The 27,418-nt window shown below is 53.2% G+C and overlaps 3 protein-coding genes across 5 annotated transcripts; 2 read left to right on the forward strand and 1 right to left on the reverse strand.

Annotated features, from left to right (window-relative positions):
* The first annotated feature begins 90 nt into the window (after positions 1-90).
* Positions 91-15,696, forward strand: CADM4 (cell adhesion molecule 4). The gene is made up of 9 exons (XM_070402032.1): positions 91-192; positions 10,605-10,751; positions 11,108-11,260; positions 11,507-11,641; positions 12,283-12,447; positions 12,574-12,664; positions 12,800-12,972; positions 14,022-14,150; positions 14,644-15,696. Exons 1-9 carry the CDS (start codon positions 129-131, stop codon positions 14,751-14,753), a joined length of 1,167 nt encoding a protein of 388 aa, XP_070258133.1. The 5' UTR covers positions 91-128; the 3' UTR covers positions 14,754-15,696.
* Positions 15,697-17,795: 2,099 nt separating this feature from the next.
* On the forward strand, positions 17,796-26,887 carry ZNF428 (zinc finger protein 428). 3 transcript variants are annotated; one of them, XM_070401987.1, is made up of 3 exons: positions 17,796-18,154; positions 21,132-21,327; positions 26,218-26,887. In XM_070401987.1, the coding sequence occupies exons 2-3, from the start codon at positions 21,252-21,254 to the stop codon at positions 26,721-26,723; spliced, it is 582 nt and encodes a 193-aa protein (XP_070258088.1). In that variant the 5' UTR covers positions 17,796-18,154; positions 21,132-21,251; the 3' UTR covers positions 26,724-26,887. The 3 variants fall into 3 exon arrangements, with proteins under 3 accessions (XP_070258088.1, XP_070258090.1, XP_070258089.1); XM_070401989.1 differs by lacking the exon at positions 17,796-18,154 and adding an exon at positions 18,272-18,474; XM_070401988.1 differs by lacking the exon at positions 17,796-18,154 and adding an exon at positions 20,195-20,469.
* On the reverse strand, positions 21,263-23,419 carry SRRM5 (serine/arginine repetitive matrix 5). Its single transcript, XM_070401986.1, has one exon. It carries the CDS (start codon positions 23,417-23,419, stop codon positions 21,287-21,289), a length of 2,133 nt encoding a protein of 710 aa, XP_070258087.1. The 3' UTR covers positions 21,263-21,286.
* Positions 26,888-27,418: the final 531 nt, after the last annotated feature.

Here is a 27,418-nt window from a genome sequence, read left to right on the forward strand (position 1 = left end):
CCCGGAGCCCCGCCCCGGCCCCGGAGCCCCGCCCCCGGGCGGGTAGGGGGCGGGGCGGGGGCGGGGCGGGCGGCGCGGGCGGTGCAGGTGCCGGGCCGGGAGCGAGCGGCGGCGGCGGCGGCGGCACCATGGGCCGGGCCCGGCGCTTCCAGTGGCCGCTGCTGCTGCTGTGGGCGGCCGCGGCGGGGCCAGGTAGGTCGGGGGCCGGGGCCGGCCGGCCGGGCCGGGGCGGGGAGCTCAGCGCGTTGACAGCCCGGCCGCCGCGGGGCCGCAGAGGCCGAACAATGCGCGCGCGGGGCCGGGCCCCCTCCCCGGGACAAAGCGCAGCGCGGGTCGGGAGCGGGAGCCGCGAGCGGGGGAGGGGGCGCGGGCCCCGGCCGCCGTGCCGCAGCTCCCCCGCCCCGCGCAGGCCCCGATCCCAGCGGGGACAAAGGGACCGAGACCCCCCCCCACCCCCCACCCCCACCTCCCGCCCCAGCCCGCCTTCTCCGGGCCGGTCCCGCTGTCCTTCTGCCCGCTCTCTGCGTCCCTCTGTCCGCCTGTATCTGAGTCCCTCAGTCTCTCTCCTAGTCCCTCTACCCTTGTCCTGTGCCCCCTGTCCCTCAGTCCCGAAGTCCTGCCCCTCTCTCTGACTGCCCCCCCTTTCTCCTTGCCTCCCTCTCCCCACCTCTCTATCCTCTTTGTCCCCCACCTCTGTCCCTCGGTCTCGGTTCCTTTTTAGTGGGTCACTCTGTCCCCCCGTCGTCCTCTCTAGCCCCCCTTCTCTGTCCCTCTGTTTCTGCTCTCCCTCTCTGCCCCTGTCTTGTTGTCACCCTTGTTTCTCTGTCCCCCATCTGTCCCATCCCCTCGTTTCTCTGTCCCCTGTCTTTCTGTCATTTCTGTTTCTCCAGCCCCTCTGTCACCTAGCTCTCATTCCTCCTCTGTCCCCCTCTCTGTCCCACTGTCTCTCTGTCGCCTCCCCTCGCTACCCTTACAACCTCCATCCTGGGATCCCCATCCCCATCCTCCATCCCTCCACCTCCCTATCACTATGTGCCCCTGGGGGGAACTGAGTCAGGCCCTGGAGAAATGTGGGGGGAAGAGGAGGGGGGGAATTGTGTGGTGAGCTCGGCATGTGGGCACACACGTGGATTCAGCAAATTCCTCCCAAATGCTGCCCCTCCCCACCCGGTCACACACCCAGCTGCTCCCCTCCAGAGCCATCCACATAGCTTCCACACGCGGAGAGAAGCTGGAGACCTCCAAGACAGCGTGACCCTGAGACTGGGGACAAGGTCAGGAAATGTCACCCACACACCCTTCACACTGTGTGCCTCGAACTTGTCACAGGCCACGGCCTCCCTGGTGGGTAGCGCTGATCTTGAGGACTGGGAGGTGACTGGGCAGAAGTGGGAGGGCGGGAGGTTCTGTGAGATTTTGAGAGAGGAGGTGTAACCAGATGGTACAGGGCGAGGGGCCGGGGTGTCAATCCTGACGCCTGCCATTGGCCACAGCAGCTGATGGCAAGAACCTTCCTCTCCCCAGGGCCCAGTTTCACTCTCTGTAAAGTCTGGATGTTGAACTCAGTGATCTGAAAGGGAAGGAATTCCAGCTTGAACCCCAGACTAGGTGAGGGGCAAAGCTGGCCTTTCACCACCCACCTTGCTTTCTTCTCTAGTCTCTGCTGTCACTTCAGGATGTGTATGTATCCTTACCTCCTTTCTTTGCAACAGACACGCTGCAATTTCCCAGACGAGTGCTCTGGTACCTTAGCTACATTTCCTTCCAGTTTTATTTTTCTTTCGTCATTTTTTTAGGCCCTTGAAATCCAGCCTCATAGAATCCTAGAGCCAATTAGTGCAGTAAACAAAAAAACCCGAGGGTATTTTGTACCATGGACACCGTTAGGATTCTAGAATCGCAGAATCTTTAAAATCTCGACACCTTTAAAAGTCTAGAACCTCGATGGCATTGGCATTCTGGCCTCTCGACATCTTTAACATTCCGAAATCTTGGCCTCCTGGATCTTGGCATCTCTGACATCTAGAATCTTGACAGCTGAGAACTGTGGGACTTTGGAGTCCTAGCGTCAGAAGATGGCCCAAGACGGCCACCTACTCAGTGCACGAATCTCTCATCCAGCACTTCCGGGAGGTCGCTTTACTGGTTCTTCCCTCGTTTAAAATCGCCGCATCCTGGTACTCTAATCCCTTATGTAAACTTTCTCTAAATCCTGGGGCTTAACAAGTCAGGAGAGAATGGTGTCATGGGAAGCACTCTGGACTGGGAGCCGAGGAACTGGGCCTCTCTGGGGTAATTTTGTATCATCCCCCATCCCTCTCGGAGCCTCGCTTTCCCCTTCTGTAAAGCATGGGGTTAGGGCGCTGGAGTGCAGGATCTCAGAGGGCCCTGCCTGCTCTCCTTCTCACTGGATGTTTCTGAATGGCTTTGGCCACTAGGTTTCAGGGTGTGTGAAGGGTGCCTACATGTCCCTCTTAGTCACCCTCCTTCCTCTCTCACCTTGCCCAGCCGGCAGCAGTGGGGATGGGAGATGGCGTCCATTTGTGTCCTTTCAAAGACGAGTTCTCTCTTTCCTGGCTCACTCATCTGCCACGAATAGCAGAAGATGGTGAGATTGATGCCAAAAGAAAGAAGGGTCCAGGGTGGGAAGTGAGAAGGGGTGGGTTGCCTGCCCAGAGATGCGCACAGGCCAGAAACTGGAACAGAAAGCGCGAAGGAAACAGATGTCCAGATACAAAGAAAAGACACAGAGGCTGTTAGAGTTGGGGGGCTGTGCGGAGGGGGAGCTTGTTGATCCCAAATAGTGTTTCCCTCCTCAGTGACTCACTTTTCCCTTCTAAAGTTCTGACCAGCTACTCTGAGGACAGGGGGGCTTCCCCCAATGTGAGTCAGCCCCGGGTCCAGGTCTTGGGAAGTTTCTGTCGCTGACCCCCACCCACCCATGAGCTGGATGCCTGAGTCCCTATAGCTGAGGTCAGATTCGGCAAAGGATTCCAAGACCTTAGACACAGCGGGGCTGGGGCCGGGGTGGGTTAATGTCGTGCGAGCCTGGCCTGTCCCCATCTTGGGGAACACAAAGACAGCTTTCTCTCTCTGGGTGGGGCGGGGAGACTTGGAGACAGTCAGACTCGCCAGCACCCAATGGCTTGTGGCACCAGGACCCAAGCACCCACTGGTTTCTGCCTGTGCAGACCCCAGGCCCCTCGGTCTTCTGGGAACCGGGCACCAAGGCTCCTCCGCAGGCACCCAGGAGGGCATGAGGGCAGCGGCAGAGCCTGGGCACTCCTAGGAGGGGGGTGAATAGTGGCCACTGGGGGTGGAGGATAGGACAGTGAGCGCTCAGTGCAGGCTTGCACCCTTCCCGGAGCAGGAATTCCTCCGCTGACCTCCCCCCCACACACACACATCGGGGAAACTCCAGAGGATTCCCCCACCCCCTGGGCCTGAGGCCTGGAATCCAGGGAGTTCTGAATATTTCAGAAATGTGGGGGCCACAGGGGGGACTTTGTGTGTGAGGCTGCTGACTCACCCCTAGGCCCCCACCTGATGCTTGGTTTCCAGATAAGAGGGGGATAGAGGGCTGGGGGAAGGCAGGACTGTGGCTCTGGGAGTTGAGAACTGTGGACCTAGAGTCAAAAGTTTCCAAGAGAGGAGTGGGCTGGGGGCCTGGACCCCTGGGTCTGAGGGAGGAGGGCTGGGGGCCTGGACTCCTGGGTCTGAGGGAGGAGGGCTGGGGGCCTGGACTCCTGGGTCTGAGGGAGGAAGGGCTGGGGGCCTGGACTCCTGGGTCTGAGGGAGGAGGGCTGGGGGCCTGGACTCCTGGGTCTGAGGGAGGAAGGGCTGGGGGCCTGGACTCCTGGGTCTGTGGAAGGAAGGACTGGGGGCCTGGACTCCTGGGTCTGAGGGAGGAGGGCTGGGGGCCTGGACTCCTGGGTCTGAGGGAGGAGGGACTGGGAACCTAGACTCCTGGGTCTGAGAGAGGAAGGGGCTGGGGGCTGGGCTCCAGTCTGAGGGAGGAGGGTTCCAAGAAAGAAGGGGGCTGGGGGTCCATACTCCTAGGTCTTGGAGGAGGAGGGGCTGGGACCCTGATGCCTGGGTCCTGCGAATACAGGCGCCTTCACAAGGCTGAGCTGAGGAAGAATTGATGCTTTGTGCAAGGATGTTCGGACTCCGCCATTGATGGGGGGCTGAGGGGGTGTTCCATCAGGACGCAGGGATGTACCACCTCCCTAGGGGAGGAAGTGGGAGAAGGAGGCATGATGCCACACACCTCCTGGGGAGCGGATACGGAGGGGTGGCTGTGACCTTCCTGGAACCGTGACCTTGAGACTCCCTTGGGTATTCGCTGACTCAGGACCCAGGAAGTGCTCCCCCACCCCACTTAGTTTCCGTGGAAACATCCACCAGCTGTGTACTCTGGACCCCTGGCTCCTGGTCCTGCAGGAGGAGGGGGCTGAAGGCCCAGGGTCCGGGGTTTGAGAGGGGAGAGGCTGGGGGCTGGGGACTTCTGGGATTGAGGGAGGAGGATGCTGAGATTTCGGACTCCTTCCTGGTCCTGATGGAAGAGGGTGCTAGGAGCCTGGAGGAGCCTGGGAGAGGAGGAGGTGGCTGGGGCTGGTTTCCTGGGTCTGAGGGAGCAGAGTGCTGGATTCTGGGTCTCTGCATGTCACCTGCTCAGCCGCTCTTTCCCAAACCCTCCCATCTCTTTTCCAGGCACCATCCCCATGACGACTCCAGGCTGTCAACACAGTTAAAGGGCCAGCGCCCTCGTCCCCAAAGCTCAACCCCTCTCTGCCCAGAAAGTCCCGCCTCGCCACCCCCCAACCCCGAAACAAAAGCTCCTGGGACATTGATATTCCAGGCACAAACACTGTTGGTTACTGAGTCTTCGGGAGGGGGAGGGAATAAGACAAAAAACCCCACCCTCACCCCATGTGCACCCTCAAGCAGAGAGCAGGAGATAAATTTGGGGGGCATCCTGCTGGCTCTCCGGAGGTATTGAGTGTCTGCCACCCAGTTGCCGGGGACCCCTGAGCCTCATTCTCCACGTCTGTAAAATGGGGGGCTAGCACTGGGCTAGCCCTGAGGTGCAGGATCCATGGCTAGGCTTCAAAATGTTTTTTTTAAGTGCCAGAGTAAGCAGGCAGCCCGCTTTCCTGTGCACGGGCAAGCTTCTGGAGGTTGTCATAATAGCAGTTTTGCAGAGAGCTCCCTGAGCTCAAGGCACTGGCTTTATCCCCATTTTACAGGCGGGGCACCTGAGGCTCAGAAAGGTTGAGCCACTGCCCAGGGTCACACAGATGGTCACCCAGGTGTTTAAGATGAGAACAGTGATGTCACAAAGTTGTGGTGAGGCTGAAATGGGATCCTGCCGGACACGTGCCATTCATTCATCAATCTCCAAACATTTATCCAGTGTCGGGCACACTTCTAGGCACTAAGGGCAGAGCAGTAAACCCCATGGTTTATATCCCTGCTTCATGGAGAATATATCTAGTGCTGGGGGACAATACATACATGAGCAAATTAATAAAAGAATTTCAGTGAAATTTCCACACAGGAAATAAAACAGTGTCGATGAAATAGGAAGTGTTCTGGAGGCGAAGGGATGGGGAGAGAAAGTCACTCTGAAGAGGTGTCCATGTGACCAGAGACCCGAATGAGAACGGGAGGCAGTCCTGGGATGGTCAAGGGGAAGGAACATTCCAGGCAAAGGGAGGAGCAGGTGAAAAAGCCCTGGGTGGTGACAACCTCAGCGGGCCTTCAAGGCCAGGGAGCTGGAGCGAAGTGAGGGTGATTGGAACTGTAGCCAGAGAGGGGCCAGGCCGCAGAGCACCTTGAAGGCCCAGGGAAGGAGTCTAGATTTTATGCTAAGGGTAATGGACAGCTAATGAAGGGTTGTAAGCAGAGAGGTGACTTGATCTGTTTTACTTTTTTGGAAAATCCATCTATTCTAGCTGCTGTGTGGAGAACAGCCTGGTGGGAGGCAGGCATGGATGGACACAAGGAGGCCCACGCGTAGTTCTTAAAGGTTGAAGTAAGAGCCCTGGCCAGTAAGGCTCGTTTGGGCATTGTCCCATGCACCAAAAAGTTGCTGGTTCGATTCCTGGTCAGGGCATATGCCCAGGTTGCAGGCTCGATCCCCTATGGGGGCCATGCAGAAGGCAGCCAGCCGCTGATCAGTGTTTCGTTCTCACATCAATGTTTCTCCCTCTTTCCCTCTCCCTTCCTCTCTTTCTAAAAAGCCATAAAATATCTTGGGGGGAAAAAATGGTTCAAGTAAGAGATAGTGTCATTGGACTAGGGCAGGGATGGGGAACATCCAGCCCACGGGCCATATAAGGCCCATGAAATCATTTGTTCTGGCCCTGCCAACGCATTAGGGGTGAGTTAATTAAATGTTTGACCGAATATAGCAGGCTAATTTTTAAGTTGATAATTTTGTGTAGCCCATGGATGACGTTATAAATATGCAAATGGCCTTGGCAAAAAAAATGGTTCCCCACCCCTGGGCTCGGGTTATGGTAGAAGAGGTAGACAAAGGTGAATGGATATGGGATATGTTTTGGAAGTAGAATGGATAGATATTGCTGATGGAAAAGATGTTAGAGGTGAGGGAAAGGGTAAGAACTTGCATTATTTTAGGTTTGGGGCCTGAGCAGCCAGGTAGATGGTGGTGACATTTACTGAGATTGAGAAAACGTGAAGAGGAAAACATTTGGATTGGGCGTGTGAAGCTTGATATTCCAGGAGGTACTAGATAAACCGCTCTTAGTGGCTTAAAAACACAAAAAGTTTATACTAAACATTAAAAAAAAGTCCCGAAATAGGCATCCAGGGCTTTTACGGCAGCTGTACATCATCACCGGAGGCCCAGGTACCTTTCAGCTCCTGGTTGCACCATCCCTACTGCCCTTGTCCTCACGGGCCAACATGGCTGCCAGGACTCCAGGCATCAGCATCTTAGTTCCAAGCAGCTCAAAGGTGACCTGGTGGACAAGGGTCTTGTCCCCCATTTTAGGAAATCCTCCCCAAATTACCACATGACACTTTCCCTTACATCCAATTGGACAGAACTTTCACATGGACTCACTTAGCTGCAAGAAAGCCTGGGAAATGTATCTTTCTGCTAGACATAGGGCAGCCATAAAATACCATCAGGGCTCCTTTGCTAAGGAGAAAGGGAAGCATGATGTCGGGGTAGAAAGCTAACTCTCTCCGCCTTCACCCCCTGGAATTAATCTTTTCCACCCCTCAGCCCCCAAATGAGGTTACCTATCCTTTTTACAGGGAATATAACACGTTAGATGGGATATTACAGTGATTTGTGTCTCCCTCCACATAAATCTTGAATGGCCCTCCAGGACAGGGACCTTTTCTGACTCATCTCTGGGCATGCAGCCCTGGGAAACCTACCCACTGCCTAGGAAATAGTCAAATGAATGAATGAGACAGACTATAAGAGACATGAAGCGATAGTTATCCAACATTTAAAGGTATATAACCAGATGTGATCATGCTTCTTTCCTGCTTCAAAACCTACACTGGCCTTCAGGATAAAAGCTAATCTCCTAGGGTGGCATTTGAGGCCCCCCACCAGCACACCCCACAATCCCTCACCAAAGCTGGACATGCACCCAGACAGCCGGCAGTGGGTGTCGGTCTAGGATACAGAATCAGGGAGATCGTGGATGCAGGTCCTGGGTCTGCCACTCTTGGGCTATGACCTTAAGCAAGTCATTTTCTCTCTCTGGACTAATTTTCTCATCTGTAAAATGGGAATTGGGAGAAAACGTGATTGAAAACGGGTGCCTACCTTCTTCAGATATTGTGATGATTAAATGGAAATTATACAGGTAATGTCCTTAGCACGGCAAGTGCCTAATAAACAATAGCTATTGTGATTGTTAGTTTGAAGATGACAGTGACAATGATGATGGTGATGCTGATGATGATTAATCTCAGCTTTGAGCTTTCTTCCAGGCTGTTTTCTCTGCTGGAAACACCCCCTTACTAATCACCTACCTTGTTCCTCTGCTGTGTTAATCAGAGTAGGTTAACTTCTGTAACAAATAGGCCTGAAATCTCAGTGGCTTTGCCAAAAAAAAGTGTATTCCTCGCTCATGTTACAGTTCTGTGCTGACAAGTCGCAGGGGGCAGTGAGTCAGGGCCCCAGGCTTCCAGCCTGTGATCCTGTCCTCCTCTAGGCTCCCTGGAGTTCTCTCCATTCAGCCATTAAGAGAGTGTCAACTTATGAACTAGGAGGTCATGGTTCGATTCCCAGTCAGGGCATATGCCTGGGTTGTGGGCATGATTCCCAGTAGGTGGCGTGCAGGAGGCAGCTGATCAGTGATCATTGGTGATCATTCTCTCTCATCATTGGTGTGTCTATCTATCTCTCTCCCTCTCCTTTCCTCTCTGAAATCAATAAAAATATATTTTAAAAAATAAAAATAAAACCTAGTGGCTTTAAACCACCATGCTATTTGCTCACAACTCTAGGATCAGCAATTTGGACTGGATCAATTGGGCAATTCTTCTCTTGGTCACAGTTGGGGTCACTCATATGGCTGCAGTCACCTGGGGTCTCACTGGGGCTGGATGGCTCAGGATGGCCTCACTCACATGGCAGGTGGGGCGGTTGCTGCTGGCTATTGGCTGGGCTTCTCTCATCTTCAAGGAAACCAGTCTGGGCATCTTCACTCAACTGTCTCAGGGCAGCAAGAGGGCATGAGCAGAAGCTGCAAGGTCTTTTGAAGCCTAGGTTCCAGAACTCATATAATATCACTTCTAGCAAATTCTGTTGGTCAGAGCAAGTCACAAGGCGTGCCCAGATTCCCAGGGTCTGAGTGCCTCAATGGGTGGAGCAGAAAGCCACCTTACAAAGGGCATGTACAGAGAAGGGAAGAGATTGTGGCCATCCCTGCTGACAAGCTACAACATGAGCCCAGGTGTGGAAGATGGGGTTCAGTGAACGCCTAGCAGTCTCCCACACCTGGTCAGCTCCTGTTTACTCGAGATCTGGATCCAATAGAGCTTTCTTCCAGAACCTTCTCTAATCCCCCATCGCCCTAGGCAGTCTTTTTAAAACAATTTTAAAAATTGTTTTTATTGATTTTTTTAAAGAGTGGAAGAAAGAGGGAGGGAGAGAAACATTGATGTGAGAGAGAAACATCGATCGGCTGCCTGCTGCACATCCCTTACCAGGGATCGAGCCCTAAACCCGGGCATGTGCCCTGATTGGGCACCGAACTGGCAACCTTTTGGTACATGGGAAAACGCCCAACCAACTGAGCCACACCAGCCAGGGTTTTTTAAAATTTTTATTAGTATTTATTTTATGCTGATTTTACTCCCAGGCCATACGTTTTTGTTTATTCTCGAATCTCTTTTTCTTCATGCAACTTCCTCTTCTGGTTTAGGACTATCTGCTCTTCATCAGTAGAGCCATCTCCAGGTTAATCCGTCCATGAGCTCTGCATGTCCGGCACTGCTTCTTGGAAGCTTTTCACCTGGATGTGCTCAATGACCAGAGAATCTACATCTAAACCCTTACGTTCAGCGTTCTCTGCATTTTCAAGCATGCACAGCAAAAAATCAGGACTCTTGTCCGGCCAGTGTGGCTCAGTGGTTGAGCATCGACCTATGAACCAGGAGGTCGAGTTTTGATTCCCAGTCAGGGCATATGCCTGGGTTGTGGGCTCGATCTCCAGTGCGGGGCGAGCAGGAGGCAACAATTCAATTATTCTCTCTCATCATTGATGTTCCTCTCTCTCTCTCTCTCTCTCTCTCTCCCCCTCTCCCTTCTAATCTGAAATCAATAAAAATATTTTTTTAAAATTCAGCACTCTTTTAGTGCTACCGACCCTGAGTCCAGCCCCACTCTTTAGCCTGGGCACACCTACCAATCCCACCATTGTAAGGATGGAATGGCACACATTGCTTCTGTAGGTATTGGTGGCTTTTTTTTTTTAATCCTCACCTGAGGATATTTTTCCCATTGATTTTTTTTTGAGAGAGAGAGGGGAAGGGAGTGAGGGGGAAAGAGAGACAAACATTGATGTGAGAAATACATCAATTGGTTGCCTCCTGAACGCACCCCAACCCGGACAGGGATCGAGCCTGCAACCCTGGTACATGCCCTTGATCAGGAATCAAACCCACGACCCTTCCATTCACAGGCTGCTGCTCTAACCACTGACCCACACCAACCAAGGCTACTTGGTGGCTTTTTGAATGTGCATACCCCTGATGACCTGGGCAGTTTCACGGGTGTTCTTAAAGTGAACACAAAGATTTGAACCTCTTGAATGGCAGGATTTTGTGAGGTTTTTCTGAGTCAGGTGATAAGCAAACCATTTTCAGAGGTCGTCTCCGGCCACTTTGGGGAAGAGTCCCTCAGCGTCTTGGTCTCTCTGCCCTCTGGGCTCCCAGTGTGCCCTGGGCAGCGCCCCCTAGAGTCCATCTCTTGGACTCCAGCCTGCAGGAAATGTTGGATGCGATAAACTGAATGTGAGGGGAAGGAGAGGGATTGGAGGTGTGGATGGGAGAGGAACAGATGGAGAGAGAATTGCAGCCCTCAGTGAGTCTCCTCTCCTGTCCAGGGGCGGGACAAGAAGTACAGACGGAGAATGTGACCGTGGCCGAGGGCGGGGTGGCCGAGATAACCTGCCGTCTGCACCAGTACGACGGGTCCATCGTTGTCATTCAGAACCCAGCCCGGCAGACCCTCTTCTTCAATGGCACCCGCGGTGAGTGCTGGGGTCCCCAATCCTGAGTCTGGAAGGAGGAGGGCTGGGAGCTGATTCCTGTGACCGGAAAGCGGACAGAGCTGAGACTCTGGACTCCTGGTTCTGAGGGAGGAAGGGGCTGGGGGCTCGGGCTCCTGGGTCCTCCCGTAGCATGGAGCTGGGGGATTGAACCCTACTCCTGTGGGTGGGAGGTCCGGAATCATTCTGGTTCCCCAGGGGGTAACTAGGTGGGCACCTTAGGTACAGAGGTATGGCTGGAGAAAAGAGGCAGAGGGCTGGCCGCTAAGCTCCTGGAGGAAGGGTCCAACTCCTGAGGCCAGGATTCCCCGAGTTCACTCCTGGTTCACTCACTCTAGCCCTGAAGGATGAGCGTTTCCAGCTTGAGGAGTTCTCCCCTCGCAGGGTGCGGATCCGGCTCTCAGACGCCCGCCTGGAAGACGAGGGAGGCTACTTCTGCCAGCTCTACACGGAGGACACCCACCACCAGATTGCCACGCTCACCGTACTGGGTAACCACCTCGCCCTCCTGCAGCCCATCCCTCCTCCCTTCTCCTCTGCCTTTCCCTTATCCTGCGGCCCTACCCGGGCTGTTCTCAACCTCCTGGACACCTGGGCCCAGGCCACATGGCTGGCCTGCCTGACCTCTGGGCTCTAGGTTTGACCCTTGTTGCCTGAAATCCCGCTGCCTGGTCACTTTGAACCCACCTGGCTGCCTCCCCTGACCTCCCCCCCGTACCCACTTCTCCCTGCGACAGTGGCCCCGGAGAATCCCGTGGTGGAAGTCCGGGAGCAGGCGGTGGAGGGCGGCGAGGTGGAGCTCAGCTGCCTGGTCCCGCGGTCCCGCCCGGTTGCCGTTCTGCGCTGGTACCGCGACCGCAAAGAGCTGAAAGGTATTACCGAAAGGGGTTCGAGGGGTAGGGGAGGTGCCAGCGAGGGGCGGGGCTTGGAGGAGGCGGGGCTTATGAAAGGCGGGTTTGTGGGGCGGGGCTTGTGAAAAGCGGGTTTGTCAGGGCGGAGCTTGGAGGAGAGCCCACTGGTTCCGACATGGGCCACACACGCAATATGCAGCTATTGAATAAAGTGATAGATGAGCCCTAGCTGGTTTGGCTCAGTGGATAGAGCGCCAGCCTGCGGACTGAAGGGTCCCAGTTTCAATTCCGGTCAAGGGCATGTACCTTGGTTGCGGGCACATCCCCAGTAGGGGGTGTGCAGGAGGCAGCTGATCGATGTTTCTCTCTCATTGATGTTTCGAACTCTCTATCCCTCTCCTTCCCTCTCTGTAAAAAATCAATAAAATATATTTTTTAAAAAGTGATAGATGAGAGGAGGTGGAATGGAAGAGGGAAGAGCTTTGGGAAGAGGAACGTGGGATTGTGGGCTTGATTCGGGGAGGGTCGTCGTTTGGAAGACTCGAGGCGAGGCCTGTGGCTTAGGGGCGTGGCTTAGCAGATAGCCTGCTTTCGGATTGGCTGGGGGCCCTTGGGGGCGGAGCCGGAATCCTGGACTGCAGAAGTCCTGTGGGGTCCGGCAGGTGTGAGCAGCAGCAGGGAAAATGGCAAGGTATGGAGCGTGGCGAGCACAGTGAGGTTCCGCGTGGACCGCAAGGACGACGGCGATATCGTCATCTGCGAGGCGCAGAACCAGGCGCTGCCCTCGGGGCACATCAAGCAGACGCAGTACGTGCTGGACGTGCAGTGTAAGTGCCCGGGGGCAGGGAGCCGGCGGGCGGGGCGGTCCCCACGCCAGCCGCTGGACCCCGGGAGGGCTCCAACCCCGCGTGGTGGCCCTGACAGCCACTCTCCCATCTCACTTCCGCCTGCAGACTCCCCCACGGCCCGGATCCATGCCTCGCAGGCTGTGGTGAGGGAGGGAGACACGCTGGTGCTGACGTGTGCCGTCACGGGGAACCCCAGGTGAGCTCTGGGGCCCGAGACGCCTGAGTAGGGACCCTCTAATTCCTCGATGCTCTGTGTCTAGATTGCTGAGAAGTCAGGATTGGATGCTGGCGCCTGCGTCCCTTACTCTCACTGTCCTTTACCCTCGTCCAGGCCAAATCAGATCCGCTGGAGCCGCGGGAATGAGTCTTTGCCGGAGCGGGCCGAGGCGTTCGGGGAGACGCTTACGCTGCCTGGCCTGGTATCAGCAGATAATGGCACCTACACTTGCGAGGCGTCGAACAAGCATGGCCACGCGAGGGCGCTCTATGTGCTCGTGGTCTACGGTGAGTGGAGGCTGCTGGGGCCTGGGGGCGGGGCTCAGGGCAGGGGCGTGGCCTCCCGGGGTCCCTGCCTCGTCCTGGGTGGGCGGGGCCTGTGCAAAGTGATTCCAGAGGTCCAACAGTCCACAAAGTTCTTATAGTTCTGAGGCCATACTGTCCATCTGGGTTCAGTTTGGGCACTGCAACATCCTACTGCCGGTGACATAGTCTGCTCCTTCGTTTCCTCATGGGTAAAGTGGAAATGAACAATAGCACCTATGTCAGGGTTTATGAAGATTATATGAGCTAAATATATAAAGTGGTTGGAAGGACCCTAGCCGGTTTGGCTCAGTGGATAGAGCATCAGCCTGCGCACCAAAGGGTCCTGGGTTCAATTCCCGCCAAGGGCACATACTTTGGTTGCAGGCTCCTCCCCCGCCCTTACCCTGGTCAAGGCAGGTGCAGGAGGCAACCAATAGATGATGTTTCTCTGTCTTTCCCTCTCTCTCCCACTCTCTCTAAAAGATCAATGAAAAAATATTATAGGGGAGGATGAAACCCCCCCCCCCCCCCAAAAAAAAGTAAATAAAGCGGTTGGGAAGCCCCTAGCAAAAAATGCTACGTGTTAAACTCTTATGATGGTACAGCAGGAATTTTGGAAATGTTTGGGCCCTAGATAGCACTGTAGATATCAGAAGCATTTTGGACAAGATATGGTAAGGGACTTGGACCCGAGGTTCTATGGGGGAAGAAGCATAGTCCCAAGAAAAGGGATGTGTTGTTTCTGATCTCTGGGTGTGGGGTGAAGAAAGGAGGCAGAGCAGGTATTAGCAAAATGACTCAGGACCCAGTGGGGCGGTGTATAATCCAGCATGCATTCCTGGAGGTGGTGGAACATCAGGAAAGCGGGAAGCCATGAGAAAGGCCCAGCAGGTGGCAGCAATTTGAGGGGCATGGCACGTTAAGGGGAGCGGTTAGAGGGAGTGGGTGGAATAATTTAACAGGTTGGCAGCGATGGGCCCAGCTGGGACCGTCCTCCGATGACCTGGTCCTGCGCCCTGTTCCTCTGGCAGACCCCGGTGCGGTGGTAGAGGCTCAGACGTCCGTGCCCTACGCCATTGTGGGTGGCATCCTGGCGCTACTGGTGTTTCTGATCATATGTGTGCTGGTGGGCATGGTCTGGTGCTCCGTACGGCAAAAGGGTGAGTGGTAGGCAGGGAGGGAGGTCTGAATTCAGCGAGGGTTGCAGTTGGTTGCGGGATTGGTAAGGGGGCGGAGCGTAGAGACTGAATTTGAGAGAGGGCAGAGCCTAGAACCAGGATTCAAACCCTGTGGGTTCTGAGGCCAATATTCCCAAAGGGGCAGGTGTTTTGCCCATGAATAAAAGGGGTGAAACGTTGAAGCGGAATTAAATCCGTGGGTTTAAATTAAACAATTTACCTTCCTAATTGCTGGATTCGTTTGGGAACAGAGCAAGGGGATATCACCAAGAGAACAGATAAGGGTTGATCTTTCCATGCACTTTTGGTATCTACCTAATTCTGCTTCACCTCTTTCTCTGCCCATTTTGCTATTCCCTGGTCCTGATTCCCTCTGGTCCCTGTGTTCCTTTTCTCCCTCTTCCTTGTCTGATATCTGTCTTGTCTGTCTCCTTCTTCCCGTTTATTTCTGTCCAACTCCTGGGTCACCCCTCAGGCTCCTATCTGACCCACGAGGCCAGTGGTTTGGATGAGCAGGGAGAAGCGAGAGAAGCCTTCCTCAATGGCAGTGACGGACACAAGAGGAAAGAAGAATTCTTCATCTGACCCCGTCTCTACCCCAGGCCTGGGCCTGGGCGAGGGTCCACCCCACTGCCAGCTGCAAAGACATTTACCAGAGTCTGGGATGGTGGGCATCTCTCCCCACCACTAACACCTCAGATGTTTGGGCAGGGATGGGGGTGTCATATGCCTAGGTCTCTTTGAGGGCCAGAAGCAAGGTCCCAGAGGTCTGGGGTCCCCCAGGGGGTAGGGGCCAAAGGTCCAGATCCCCCAAGTCCAGGGAGGGCGGTAGGGATTGGGTTGGGGGAAGATAACAGGGGGAAGGCCAGGGCCCCTAAGCTGCAGAACCAGGTCATGTGGGGAGGGGATCAGATTCTGGGAAGGGTGGGGTGGGCAGGGAAGGGAAACGCAGATTTCTTTGGGGGTCCAAGACCTCATGCCAGCCATTGTAGGAGCTCCATAGAGCTCTGGGCACCTCTTTGCAAAGCCATGTTTGCACGGTGGGGGTAAGGGTGGGGGGGAGGGTGTGGAAACAGGGATTCTGTGTCTTTGTGTCATAACTTTGATGGAGGAGGTGAGGGAGACAGCCCCAGCCCTTTTCTCCAATCCCCCTTCCCCAGGTTCCAACTTCCCTCTACCTTCTCCCCCCACATCTGTCCTATCTATATTTGTCTCTCTGTCCACCCACTCCTGGGGGGGGCCTTCCCCAGCTCTCCTCCAGGCCCCTCCCCCCCTCCAGGGACGGGGAAAGGAGTTTAGGGAGGGTGTTGGTCTCTATGGTTTTATATATAATATATTAAAAAAATAAAAAATCTGTATGAAAATATCAGATTATGCCCTCCTCCCCCATTCCTGGCTTTTGCCCCCTTTTTCTTGTTAAAAACAAAAACAAAAAACACCACAACACAACATTTTGTACGGGGCAGGGAGGGGAATGGGAAGGGGGTGTGGCAGTCCCACTAACCACCATTAAACTGAGGAGAGAACACGTTTGTGGTAGTTGTGTGTCTGTCCTTCTGCCCGAAGCTGCACCCTGTTGGGAGGGGGGAGGGAGAGGAGCCGCTGGTGAACCATACAGGCCAAAAGGAGGTCTCACCAATGGCACCTTGACCCTCCTGGAGGGGGAAACTCGGTTTTTCCTAGACAGTCATTTAGCCAAATAGTCAGTCTTACCTCCTCGGTAATTACTGAGCTACCCTATCCCCACCCCGTGACCTGGACCCTTCCTGTGGCTCAGCCCCACCCCAGACATCAGTCTCCAGGGCAGCTTTCAGTTGGTCACGTCTCACCCTGATCCCGCCTTTCTCAAAACCTAACCCTGTCTCCCTATCGCCTGTAGAGCGAGTCAAAGCTCCTTACCCTGGTATTCCAGGCCCTTCATTCTCTACAATTTAAATGAGTGATTCTAATTTTAGATTAATAAGTATATTGACCTCTTACTTTGTGTGCCAGGTGCTGCTCAAAGGTCTAGTGGCAAACATTTGGTGTTCTAGACAGCATAACACAAATCTGAAACATAAGGCCCCAAAAGTGGAAAAGGTGGCTCCGTGTTTTACCTTCATGAAGCTTTCACAAGGAAAAAAGAACTTAATTTCAGGTTGCCATTAAGATAAAATGCAGAGGAAGGGGATGTGGAGTACTATTTTATTTTAACTTATTATGGAAAACTTCAAACACAAATAGAACAGGACAATGCAGTCCATGCATCCTTCACCCCAGCTTCAAAAGCCATCAGTTCACAGCCAATCCTGCTTTATCCACAACCCCACTCACTTCTCTAGAGCAAATCTGGAGGTGCTACTTTAGAAAAAAACAGAACAGGGAACGCCTCTCAGGTTGACATCTGTGCCAAGATATGAATGGTTAACACCAGCAGCCATTTGAAGATCAGAGGGAAAGCATTTTTAGGCAAAGGGAACAACAAGGGCAAGGACCTGAGATGACAAAGACTGAGGTGTTTGATGGGAACTGGAGTTAGTCAGGATAAAGAGAGAGATAAGTGAGGTCAGAGGTAAACAGGACCAGGCCATGGTAAAGTTTGGATTTTTTCTAAGCACAATGGGATCCCATTGGAGCATTTTAAGCTGGAATTTGAGTCACTTCCAGGAAGCCTGGACTCCTACAATATCTTCAGCATAAAGTCTGAACTCAGCATCACCTATAGGAGCCTTTCCCCTCTCTGATTCTGGGTTCCAGGCATACTATCTGCTTTCACTTCCTCAGTCAAATCATGTATTGCTTTTTTTTTTTTCTTCCTCTAGGCCAGTGGTTCTCAACCTTCTGGCCCTTTAAATACAGTTCCTCATGTTGTGACCCAACCATAAAATTATTTTCGTTGCTACTTCATAACTGTAATGTTGCTACTGTTATGAATTGTAATGTAAGTATCTGATATGCAGGATGGTCTTAGGCGACCCCTGTGAAAGGGTCGTTCGACCGCCAAAGGGGTCGCGACCCACAGGTTGAGAACCGTTGCTTTAGGCCTTTACCGTAAACTCTTCCCTCTGCCAGCACGACTCCCATTCCAGTTGGCTTCTATTAATCCTTGGCTTAAAAATCATCACCTTCTGGAATCCTTTTCAGGCTGGGGCAGGCACCTCCTCTAGCCCCCACACCTCCCTATGCTCCATTCATTCCAAGTCTGACCACTCCAGAGTGTGGTTCTGATTATGTGTGGATTTCCTTCCTTTGATTGGGGCATCGGGACGATAGGGGCCGGGTAATGTCTTGTTCACTGCGGAAACCATAGTGCCTGCTAGCACAGGGCCTGACACATAAAAGAGCAGTAATTATTTGTCCAGGTTGGAGCTGGAGGATTGTGAGGGTCGGTAAGGATCCTGACCCTTGAGCCGCCTCTCCGGATGCAAACTGATTCCTACTAAACCAAGGCTACCAGCTGCACGCTAGTCCGCAGACCCTCTGCGCATGCGCCTTGCTCAGGCGCGCCCCCCGCCCCACATATGCTAATCACTGCGCTCCGGAGTACAGCTTTTCCGGGGAATATGCAAATCACCCCATTTGGTGCTTGAGGCCTCCATTGTCCCGCGCTAAGATTATGCAAATGAACAGGCCTCAGGTCCCGAATCCCGGCAGAGCTGGCGTCCCCCTACCCCCGGCTCATCCCATCTACAAAGCGCGTTCCTGCCCCGCACACGCACGCGCGAGCCCTGCAATTTCTCCATGTGGCCGGTTGCGGACTGTACCAAGTAAACCCGGCCAGCGAGGGGCAAAGCCCGCAACCCCCTGCGCTGGCCTCACGGTGGCCCGACTCGGATAGCCCCTCTTCACACTGTGCGCCAGGAATGGTCCATCTCGGCGCGCAAGCGCCCTAGGCTCTTCACGCCCCTCGCGCTCCTTCCCATCCTACTCGCGGCGCAGGCGCCGAGCCCAGGCGTGCAGCCGCCACCGCCGCCGCCGCCGAGCCCGAGCGGGGGCCGCCCTAGCCGGTGAGTGTCCGGGATCGAGGTGCGCGGGGCATGCTGGGAAGCGGGCGCTGCGGCACTGCTGCATGATGGGAGTGACGGCTTCAGTCACGGAGGAGCCGGCAGCGGTCTTGGGCGGTGATGGCCTGAGGACAAGACCTGAGCGGCTCCATGCCGCCCTGGCGCAACGTGAAAAAAAGGGACGCCCTGCCCTAAACGTGTGGGAGTCGGCCCGCTAGTCCTTATAGGCCTGGTGCATTCTGGGAAGAATTACCCTAGTTCTTGCGGGGGACCGGTCCCCTTTGTTACACACACGCCCCCCATGAGCATCTTGGAAACGAGGAGTAAGTGCTTCGACGCTCCTTGCAAGGTGGTCACTGCAGGCCTGAGGCATCCTGGGGGGGAGTTGCAGCGGGGCATTATGGGGACTGGTCCTTATTGTGCCGTAAAACGTAAAACGTTTTGCTCTGGCTCCTTCCCCCAGCCTGGTGGGCAGGGGTGCCTATTATGTTCACGCAGGGAATCTTGGGAGTTGATTGCTCTTCTAGACTCAGGACATTGTATGCGGTAGCCTCCTCATTCATGCCCCTCTAAAGTCATGGGGGCCAGTCCAGCCGTCACAGCCATTGAGGAATGGGGCTTGTTCACAGCCATTGAGGAATGGGGCTTGTGCACCACGGAATGCCTCCACCGTCCTCTGAGTGCCCGGGAGGGGGCTTTGTGTGGTGTGGAGGGTAGGTTAGACCGGGGAGCAGTGTCCCCTGGTAACCTCATAGGAAGTTCTGAGTGTTCCTGGGGTAGGACTGCCAGTTGAAATACTTGATTTCAGATAAACAAATGTACGTCCCAAATATTACATGGCCCCTCCTATGTATATTAAGTAATTAGTTGTTTATCTGAAATTCAAATTCATTGAGTGTCGTCTGGTTTTTTATGGTTTGTTAATCCTCAGCGAGGATATTCCATTGATTTTTAGAGAGGGTGGTCGGGATTGGGGGAGGGAAGATAGATAAAAATCCACGTGAGAGAGACACAGTGATTGGTTGTTTCCCGCAGGCGCCCCGACTAGGACTGGGGATCAAATCTCTGCACGGGCGGACCCTAACCACTGAGCACCGGCCAGGGTTCATCTGTTTTTAGTGACTAAGTCTGGTAACCTCCTGACATAAAGTAGAATTCCCAAATTAAATGAAGCCGTACAGGCAATAGGGTATTATGAGAACTGTTCTCTGCGATTGTGAATCTTCTCTGTCCTTAAAGCCCATATCTAGGTGTCTTTAGAAAGCTCTCCTGCCCCAGACTCCTTTAGACTAATTCTAATCCTTTTCTCTTTAGTCCCCAGCATTAAACTTGGCTTCCAGGCTCCATTGTATCCCTACTGCCCAGCACAGGCCTTGGCATATAAGAAGTGCAGCTGATGTTGCCAGCACCTTCACTAACTTGCTCTCCCTGTTAGGAAGTGCAGTGGGAGAGACAAAGAAGTGGTGTTGGGGGGGATTGGTGAAGAGGAAGAGAAAGCACAAGAGTTCAGAGAAGTCTTCTTGGTAGAGGCAGAAGTAGAATTTGAGCTGGGAAGAAGTACAGAGGTTCTGTGTTGGAGGTGAGCGTTGGAGGGTGAGTAGGAGTTCTCCAGGTTGACAAGGCCAAAGGAGGACATTTTAGACAAGAACAGCAGGATTTACTACGACCCACAGATGTGAGAAGTCCTGGCATTCACAAGGGAGAGGGAGAAGTCTGGAATGGCTGAGGTTTATAGAGTTGGGAGTGGGAGGAGTAACAGCTACTGTTAATGAGTACTTGACACCTACGAGCAATTTATATGAATGAACCCACTGAATCTTCGAAAAATATTTTCAGCCGAAGGATCATTTTACGAGAGGTAGGATGAGATGGCTTCAAATCCTAGTTCATGTACCTGCCAGTTGGTGTGACCTTGGACTACTTGTTAGTCCTCTCCCAGCCTTCATCTATACAGAGGAGATAATCTGTTTCAACATGGTTGAGAGGAGTACATGAGTTAAGTTCTGGAAGCCCGCCCGCCACCCCCCCCCCCCCCCGTTTTTTTTTTTAATTCATCACTTGAAGATACTTTTCCATTGACTTTTTAGAGTGGAAGGGAGAGACGGGAGAAACATCAATGTGAGAGAGACACCTCGATTGGTTGCCTCCCACATGTGCCCTGACCAGGGCCAGGGATTGAGCCTGTAACTAAGGTATATGCCCTTGATCGGAATCAAACCCAGGACCCTCCAGTCCGCAGGCCAACGCTCTGTCTACTGAGCCAAACCACCTAGGGCTGGAAGCCCTTTTTGTATCCAGAAGGAAACAAGCTAGAGAAGGTAAGGTCTTTGCTTGAAGCTACAGTTAAAATATGGCAGATTTAGGATTCAAACCTAGATACTATCTTGCCGAGGTGTAAATTGATATAGAACTAGGGCTGATATTCACAGACTAGCACAGACATACCAGTTGTTTAAATATTTAAATACTTCTAGACTGGTTGGTATATCACCACTGCACCAGTAATCCATACCCCTACCACCATATTGAATCCTCCCCCAACCCCAGACTTTCCCACAATCCAGCAACTAACTGATTAATGTCTAGCATAGGACCATGTTCCAATCTCAGTTCTGAATCATGCCCGAGCTAGTATCCACTTTTAAATATTTGGAATGTTATCTTTCCCCACCCCATTGAATAAGAACCACAGACATCTTGGTTGCCCACATGGGGGAATTAAAGTCTCCACAGGCCCAGGGCCTGCAGCCAAGGCCCAGTAGGCAGTCGGGGACAGAGCCGGGGCCATCTCTGCCTTACCCCCATCACTGAGCACACAGCTACGCCCGGGGAGGCAGATGCAGGCCCAGTAGGCAGTCGGGGACAGAGCCGGGGCCATCTCTGCCTTACCCCCATCACTGAGCACACAGCTACGCCCGGGGAGGCAGATGCTATGTAAAAATTTATTGAGTTACCACAGGCCTTTCCTTTCCCCCTCCAGCATCCCTCTACCGGCTGACATCCTGCATTAGAGAACTTGTGGCCAAGGTGTAGCTGTGGAGAGCTGGCCGGGGAGAGACGCTGCCTAGCTTCTGCTCTGCTCCTGTCTCCTCCTCTGGCCATGACAGAGACTCGTGAGCCAGCTGAAACTGGAGGCTATGCCAGCTTGGAAGAAGACGATGAGGACCTCTCTCCAGGTGAGGTGGCTTCAAAGTGGGTGTTGGCTTGAGTATCATCCTGGTTTGGGATTGAGGCTCTGCTGCGAAATCTTGACGGGGAATGGCTCCTTGTCACGCCAGGTGTTCTCTTCTTACTTGGACTTCGTACCCTGCTAGGGGATCCCTTCCAGCTGGGACTTCTGGGGGCTCTGGACCGGTTGTGATTGCTCTCCTTGCTGAGGGTTCTAGACCGGCTGTGCTCTCTCTTGCTGGAGGTTCCAGCTCTGTGACCACTCTCCTTCCTGGGGGTTCTAGATCGACTGCGGCCCCTCTCCTTTCTGGGGGTTTTAGATTGGGTGTGATGTCTCTCTTTTCTAGGGGTTCTAATTTGGCTGTGATCTCTTTCTTTGCTGGAACTTCTAGGTCGTCTGTGACCTCTTCCCTTGCTGGAGCTTCTAGATCTGCTATGATCTCTTTCTTTGCTGGAGTCTCTAGATCGGCTGTGATGTCTCCCTTTTCTGGGGGCTCTAGTTCGGCTGTGACCTCTTTCCTTGCTGGAGCTTCTAGGTCGTCTGTGGCCTCTTTCCTTGCTGGAGTTTCTAGATCTGCTGTGATCTCTTTCTTTGCTGGAGCTTCTAGATCGGCTGTGACGTCTCTCTTTTCTGGGGGCTCTAGTTCGGCTGTGATCTCTTTCCTTGCTGGAGCTTCTAGGTCGTCTGTGACCTCTTTCCTTGCTGGAGTTTCTAGATCTGCTGTGATCTCTTTCCTTACTGGAGCTTCTAGATCGTCTGTGACCTCTGTCCTTGCTGAGGCTTCTAGATCTTCTGCGACCTTTCTCCTTGCTGGAGCTTCTGGATCTTCTGTTCTCTCTCTCCTTGCTGGGGCTTCTAGACTGGCTGTGACTTCTTTCCCTTCCGAGGGTCCTGAATTGGTATTGACTTTTTCCCTTGCTGGGGCTTCTAGACTGGCTGTGACTTCTTTCCCTTCTAAGGGTTCTAAATTGGTATTGACTTTTTCCCTTGCTGGGGCTTCTAGACTGGCTGTGACTTCTTTCCCTTCCGAGGGTCCTAAATTGGTATTGACTTTTTCCCTTGCTGTGGGTTCTAGACTGGCTGTGTCTTCTTGTCTGGCTGGGAGTTTCCTTCCTGTTACGACTTCTTGCCCTACTATGATTTCTCTGCCAGCTCTGACTTCTCACCCTGCTGTGGGTCCTCTTCCGACTGCGACTTCTTGCCCGTCTGGGTGTTCTAGACCGGCTATGATTTCGGCTCCTGCTAGAGGTGCTAGACTGGCTGCGACTTCGGGTCCTACTGGATACACTATCCTGGTTGTAACTCTTGACCATGCTGAACATTTCATTTGGGTTGTAACTCCGTTCCCTGCTCGGGGTGAACATCTGACTATAACTCTTCACCCTCCTGAATGATGATGGAGACGGGCTGTAACCTATCTCCGCGAAGAGAGTTCTGGTGGGGCTGTAACTCTTTGCCCTACTGGGGGTTACAGCCAGCCTAGAACTCTTCCCCATGTCCGAGGTCGCTGGTGGGCTATAGCTCTTCTTTTTGCTCCTATTTCTAGGCCGGCTATAACTCTTCCCACTCTGTTTTTGCTGGGAAGTGGTTCTTACCTTGCTGGGCGTGCCTTGTTTGGCACCCTGAGTTCTCATCCTGCTGGGAGAGCTGGCCCTGCTGGGTGACCTCCCGGAGTTGTGTCTTCCCCTTCTGCCAGGAGTTCTGCCCCGGCTGTGTGTGCCCTTCCGGTGGTGTCGTCTGACTCTGCCAGCCTTGTTGGTTTTGCTGGCCTTGGTGTCAGTACTGGCCTTGCTGGATGTTCTCACCCTGCTGCGAACTCTGGACCTGCTGCTGGGCTGGGTAGAAGGGGCTGTCTTTGTTGTACTTTCCCATTTGGTGGACTTGGAACTGCTGGGGCTCGTGACTGAGTTGGGGGCTGTTGATGTCTTGGTGGGCATTGCTGATGTAGTGGTCTTCAAGGAGGGAGGAGACTTGGGAGATGCTGTGGGCATCGAGGTACCAGTGGATGCCATAGACATGCTAGGCTTTGAGGATCTCGGAGGTGGAGAAGGCATGGTGGGCGCAAAAGGGCTTGTGGTCCTGGAAGTCATAGAGGACATGAAAGCCCTGGACAACCACCTGGTTTTCTTTCACAGAAAGCAACTTCACAACCGCATGAAGTCATAATGGGCATTGAAGATCTTGGAGGGTAGGTGGTGTGAAGTCAGAGGTGGGAGGATAAAGAGGGGTGGGGCCCTATTCCAAGACATTCAGCAAATGTCTCCTAAGGCTGACCGAGGCTCAGAATGTCCTGCCTTCCAGGAGTCTCCAGTCTCCAGATCCAGATAGTTACGTTTAGGTGGTCAGATGGTGTTAGAGGGGTTCAGAGCTCGACACCGACGGCCTGGGGAGTCAGGGAGGACCTCACAGAGGATGTGACATGTGAGCTGGAACCTTACAGAGGAGCAGGAGTTTGCTGCTAGAAATGGAAAAGGTGGCCCCAGTTGGGAGAACAGAGGCAAAGGCCTGGAGGGGGGAGGGAGATCAGGGCCATGGGGCCACCCAAGCAATGAACCAGACAAAGGCTCCGTCTTTGGGGGACAAGCAATAAACACACAACCAGATGCTGTATGAAATGAGTTGAGAAGAATAAAGCAGGGGCATAGGGAGTGCTGGGAGGGATTGCTGGTTAGACAGAATGGTCAGGGTGTCACTGAGAAGGTGACGCTGGAGCAGAAATGTGGCTGAAGGGCAGCAGCAAGCCTGAGTCCATCTCCAGAAAGGCTGGCCAGGCCCTGGGGCCCGTGCATGCCTGGGGTGTGGCTGCTCAGTTGTAATAGGATCCCTCTGGGCTGCCAGCGAAAACTGAGGAGGGGGCCAGCATGAACCTGCGCAGGGCAAGGCTGTTGCAGTCCTAGGAGATGCTTTGTGCAGGTCCTGCCACGGCACCTACAGAAGCCAGTATTGTCCACACTGCCACCAAAGAGGGGACTCCTCCCTCCTGGACCACGGCTTGTGTGTGTACCCCTCACAACAACTGCTTGTGTCACCCTTTCCTGTGCATGGACTTTACATTTTTTTCCTTTTTTTTTTTTTTAACCTAAACTTGTTCTAGGCATGTCCTTCATATGCATGAAATCACAGTAATATAGTTATGTGCCATGTAATGACATTCTGGCCAACTGAATACATATACCATGGTGGTTGCATAGATTTTAATGGAGCTGAAAATTTCCTATTGTCTAATGAAATCATAGCCATCTTAATGGTATAGCGCAACACGTTACCCGAATACACCTTTGTTCCAGTTGCCTACAGTATTCAGTACAGTAACATGCTATATATGTGTGTAGCCCAGGAACTATAGGGGAACATAATTTGTCACCCCCAGATACAGTTAACCCTTAAACAACACAGGTTTGAGCTTCTTAGGCTCATTCCTAAAGAGGATTGTTCAGTTGACCCCCTTAGCCCAAACCCTGGGCATTCAAGGGTCAACTGTAGGTCTATTTAGCATAAGGATTATTTTCAACTCTGAGGCTCCCCCCCCCCCCCCCCCCCCCCAAACAGCAGCATGGGAGAAGCTCTGAAAACCAAGTAGAAGTTACCCTTCATAAAAGGTATTTACATTTGTAAGGGTGTCTCCTTCAAGTACCTGGAAGGGGGATGGCCTTATCTCTAGAAACTTGCATCCTTATGGGAAGACTAGGACTTAAATCTGCATAACAACCTTACCCTTGTTTACCACTATTTCTGGTAATCTGCCATAGCTGACTCCTCCCACCCCAACATCTTGTCTTCAACTGAGGAAGGTATTTAAGGTGGTGGCTTTAACCATTTTGGTGAGTTACTCAGTTTTCCTGAGTCTTCCATGTATACAGGGGGTTTACGGGTTACTAGACTTTTTTTCTCCTGTGAGTCTGTCTTTTTTACAGGGATGTCTCAGCCAACAGCCCAGAAGGGCAGAGGGAAATTATTTTTCCTCCCCACAGAGCAATACCCTAGGTGTGTAGTAGGCTAGACGGTCTAGATTTGAGTAAGTGCACTCGGTAATGTTCACACAACAACAAAATTGTCAAATGATGCATCTCTTAGAACATAGCTTTTTCATGAAGCAGCACATGACTATATGTAAAACCACATATATCAAAGTACATATATATTGTCTATTTTAATTTGCTTAAATATCTGTTCAAATGTTTGTCTCCCTAAAATGATCCAGCATAGGCAGTCACCCATATTTAGCTTTCCCTGTTAGAACTGTATGACTAGAGGCCTAACTGCTCTGTTCCTCAGTTTCCCCATTTGTCACTTAGGAATAATAATAGTGCCTCCCTCACAGGGTTGCTGTAAGGATTAGGTGAGTTACTGCATGAGGCTAGGGCTCTTCCAAAAGCGATGGACACTGCTGCCGCTGCTATTATTCCTACTTTTACTCCTATTTTGTCCCTATTAACCCCTAAGATACAATTCTTCTTTTTTTAATATATTTTATTGATTTTTTACAGAGAGGAAGGGAGAGGGATAGAGAGTTAGAAACATCCATCAGCTGCCTCCTGCACACCCCCTACTGGGGATGTGCCCGAAACCAAAGTACATGCCCTTGACCGGAATCGAACCTGGGACCCTTCAGTCCGCAGGCCGACGCTCTAGCCACTGAGCCAAACTGGTCAGGGCTAAGATGCAATTCTTATAAGACAGTGATTTGATGGACACACAGTCACTGAGCACCTACTGTGTGCCAGGCCCTGTTCTTTGCAATGGGCAGCCATCTGTGGGGAAGGGCAGGATTGTGCCCCGGCCACTCTTTCCATCTGTTGTCGAGCCTAACTAAATGGGGCTCAGGGAGGGGACAGCCACGCAGGCACAGCCCTCTTTCCTCTGATGCCACTGTCTTTCCCCACCCGTCCCCCATCAGGTCCTGAGCATTCCTCTAACTCCGAATACACACACTCAGAGCCGGACTCCGAAGAGGAAGAAGATGAGGAGGAGGAGGAAGAGGAGACCACTGACGACCCTGAATATGACCCTGGCTACAAAGTGAAGCAGCGCCTGGGTGGGGGCCGGGGTGGCCCATCCCGCCGGGCTCCCCGTACAGCCCAGCCCCCGGACCCCCCAGCCCAGCCCTGCCAGCTCTGTGGCCGCTCATCCCTCGGGGAGGCCCCACCGGGCACTCCACCTTGCCGGCTCTGCTGTCCCGCTGCAGCCCCCCAGGAAGCACCAGCTCCCGAAGGCAGGGTGCGTGGCGAGGGAGAGGGAGAGCCACCTCGGGCTGGGGAGGGCCAGGGCCAGCCCGCTGGGCGGGAGGAGGAGCAGGACGAGGACGAGGAGGGCACCTACCACTGCACCGAGTGCGAGGATTCCTTCGACAGCCTTGGGGAGCTGCATGGGCACTTCATGCTGCATGCCCGGGGTGAGGTGTAGGCCGAGCCCCTACCCAGAAGCTTGGCAGGAAGGGTCAGGTGGGAGGAGGGGGGCTAAAGAGATTGGGTGGGTGAAATGATCCTGGGGGATGGAGTACTGCCTATCTGTGTCGTCTTAGCTGTATGTGTGAGGCCAGAATAAAAGCCAAATTCTGTGTGTCGGTCCAGCGTGTGTTTGGTGTTTGTGTGTGTATGTGTGTGTGCGTGTGTGTGTGTTTTTACACTCCAGCATATGAGGCATACGCCTGGGCATCTGTCTGCCCCTCATTCCCCGGGCTCCTTGTTGAGGGAACTTCAGGTTTGTTGTTGCCTAGATTAACATTTACTAAACACTATGTGTTCAGTGTGGTTTCCATGTATTTACTCATAGAACCCATGATATACAGGCTCAGACACAACAGAATTTTGTTTCTTGTTCACATAATAGCCCAGGGTGGGTATTTCAGGTTGGCAAGCATCCATTTTCATCTAGTAATTTGGGGACCCAGACTATCTCCTTTTATTTTATTTTTATTTTTTAAAATATATTTTTATTACCTTTCAGAAAGGAAGGGAGAGAAAGAGAGAGAAACATCAATGATGAGAGAGACCATTGATTGGCTGCCTCCTGCATGCCCTACTGGGGATCAAGCCTGCAAGATGGGCATGTGCCCTTGACCGGAATCGAACCCGGGACCCTTCAGTCTGCAGACTGAC

The sequence above is a fragment of the Myotis yumanensis genome, unplaced genomic scaffold (assembly GCF_028538775.1).
Source record: "Myotis yumanensis isolate MYYU_CA2020_CCGP unplaced genomic scaffold, mMyoYum1.0.hap1 SCAF_23, whole genome shotgun sequence".
Taxonomy (NCBI): domain Eukaryota; kingdom Metazoa; phylum Chordata; class Mammalia; order Chiroptera; family Vespertilionidae; genus Myotis; species Myotis yumanensis.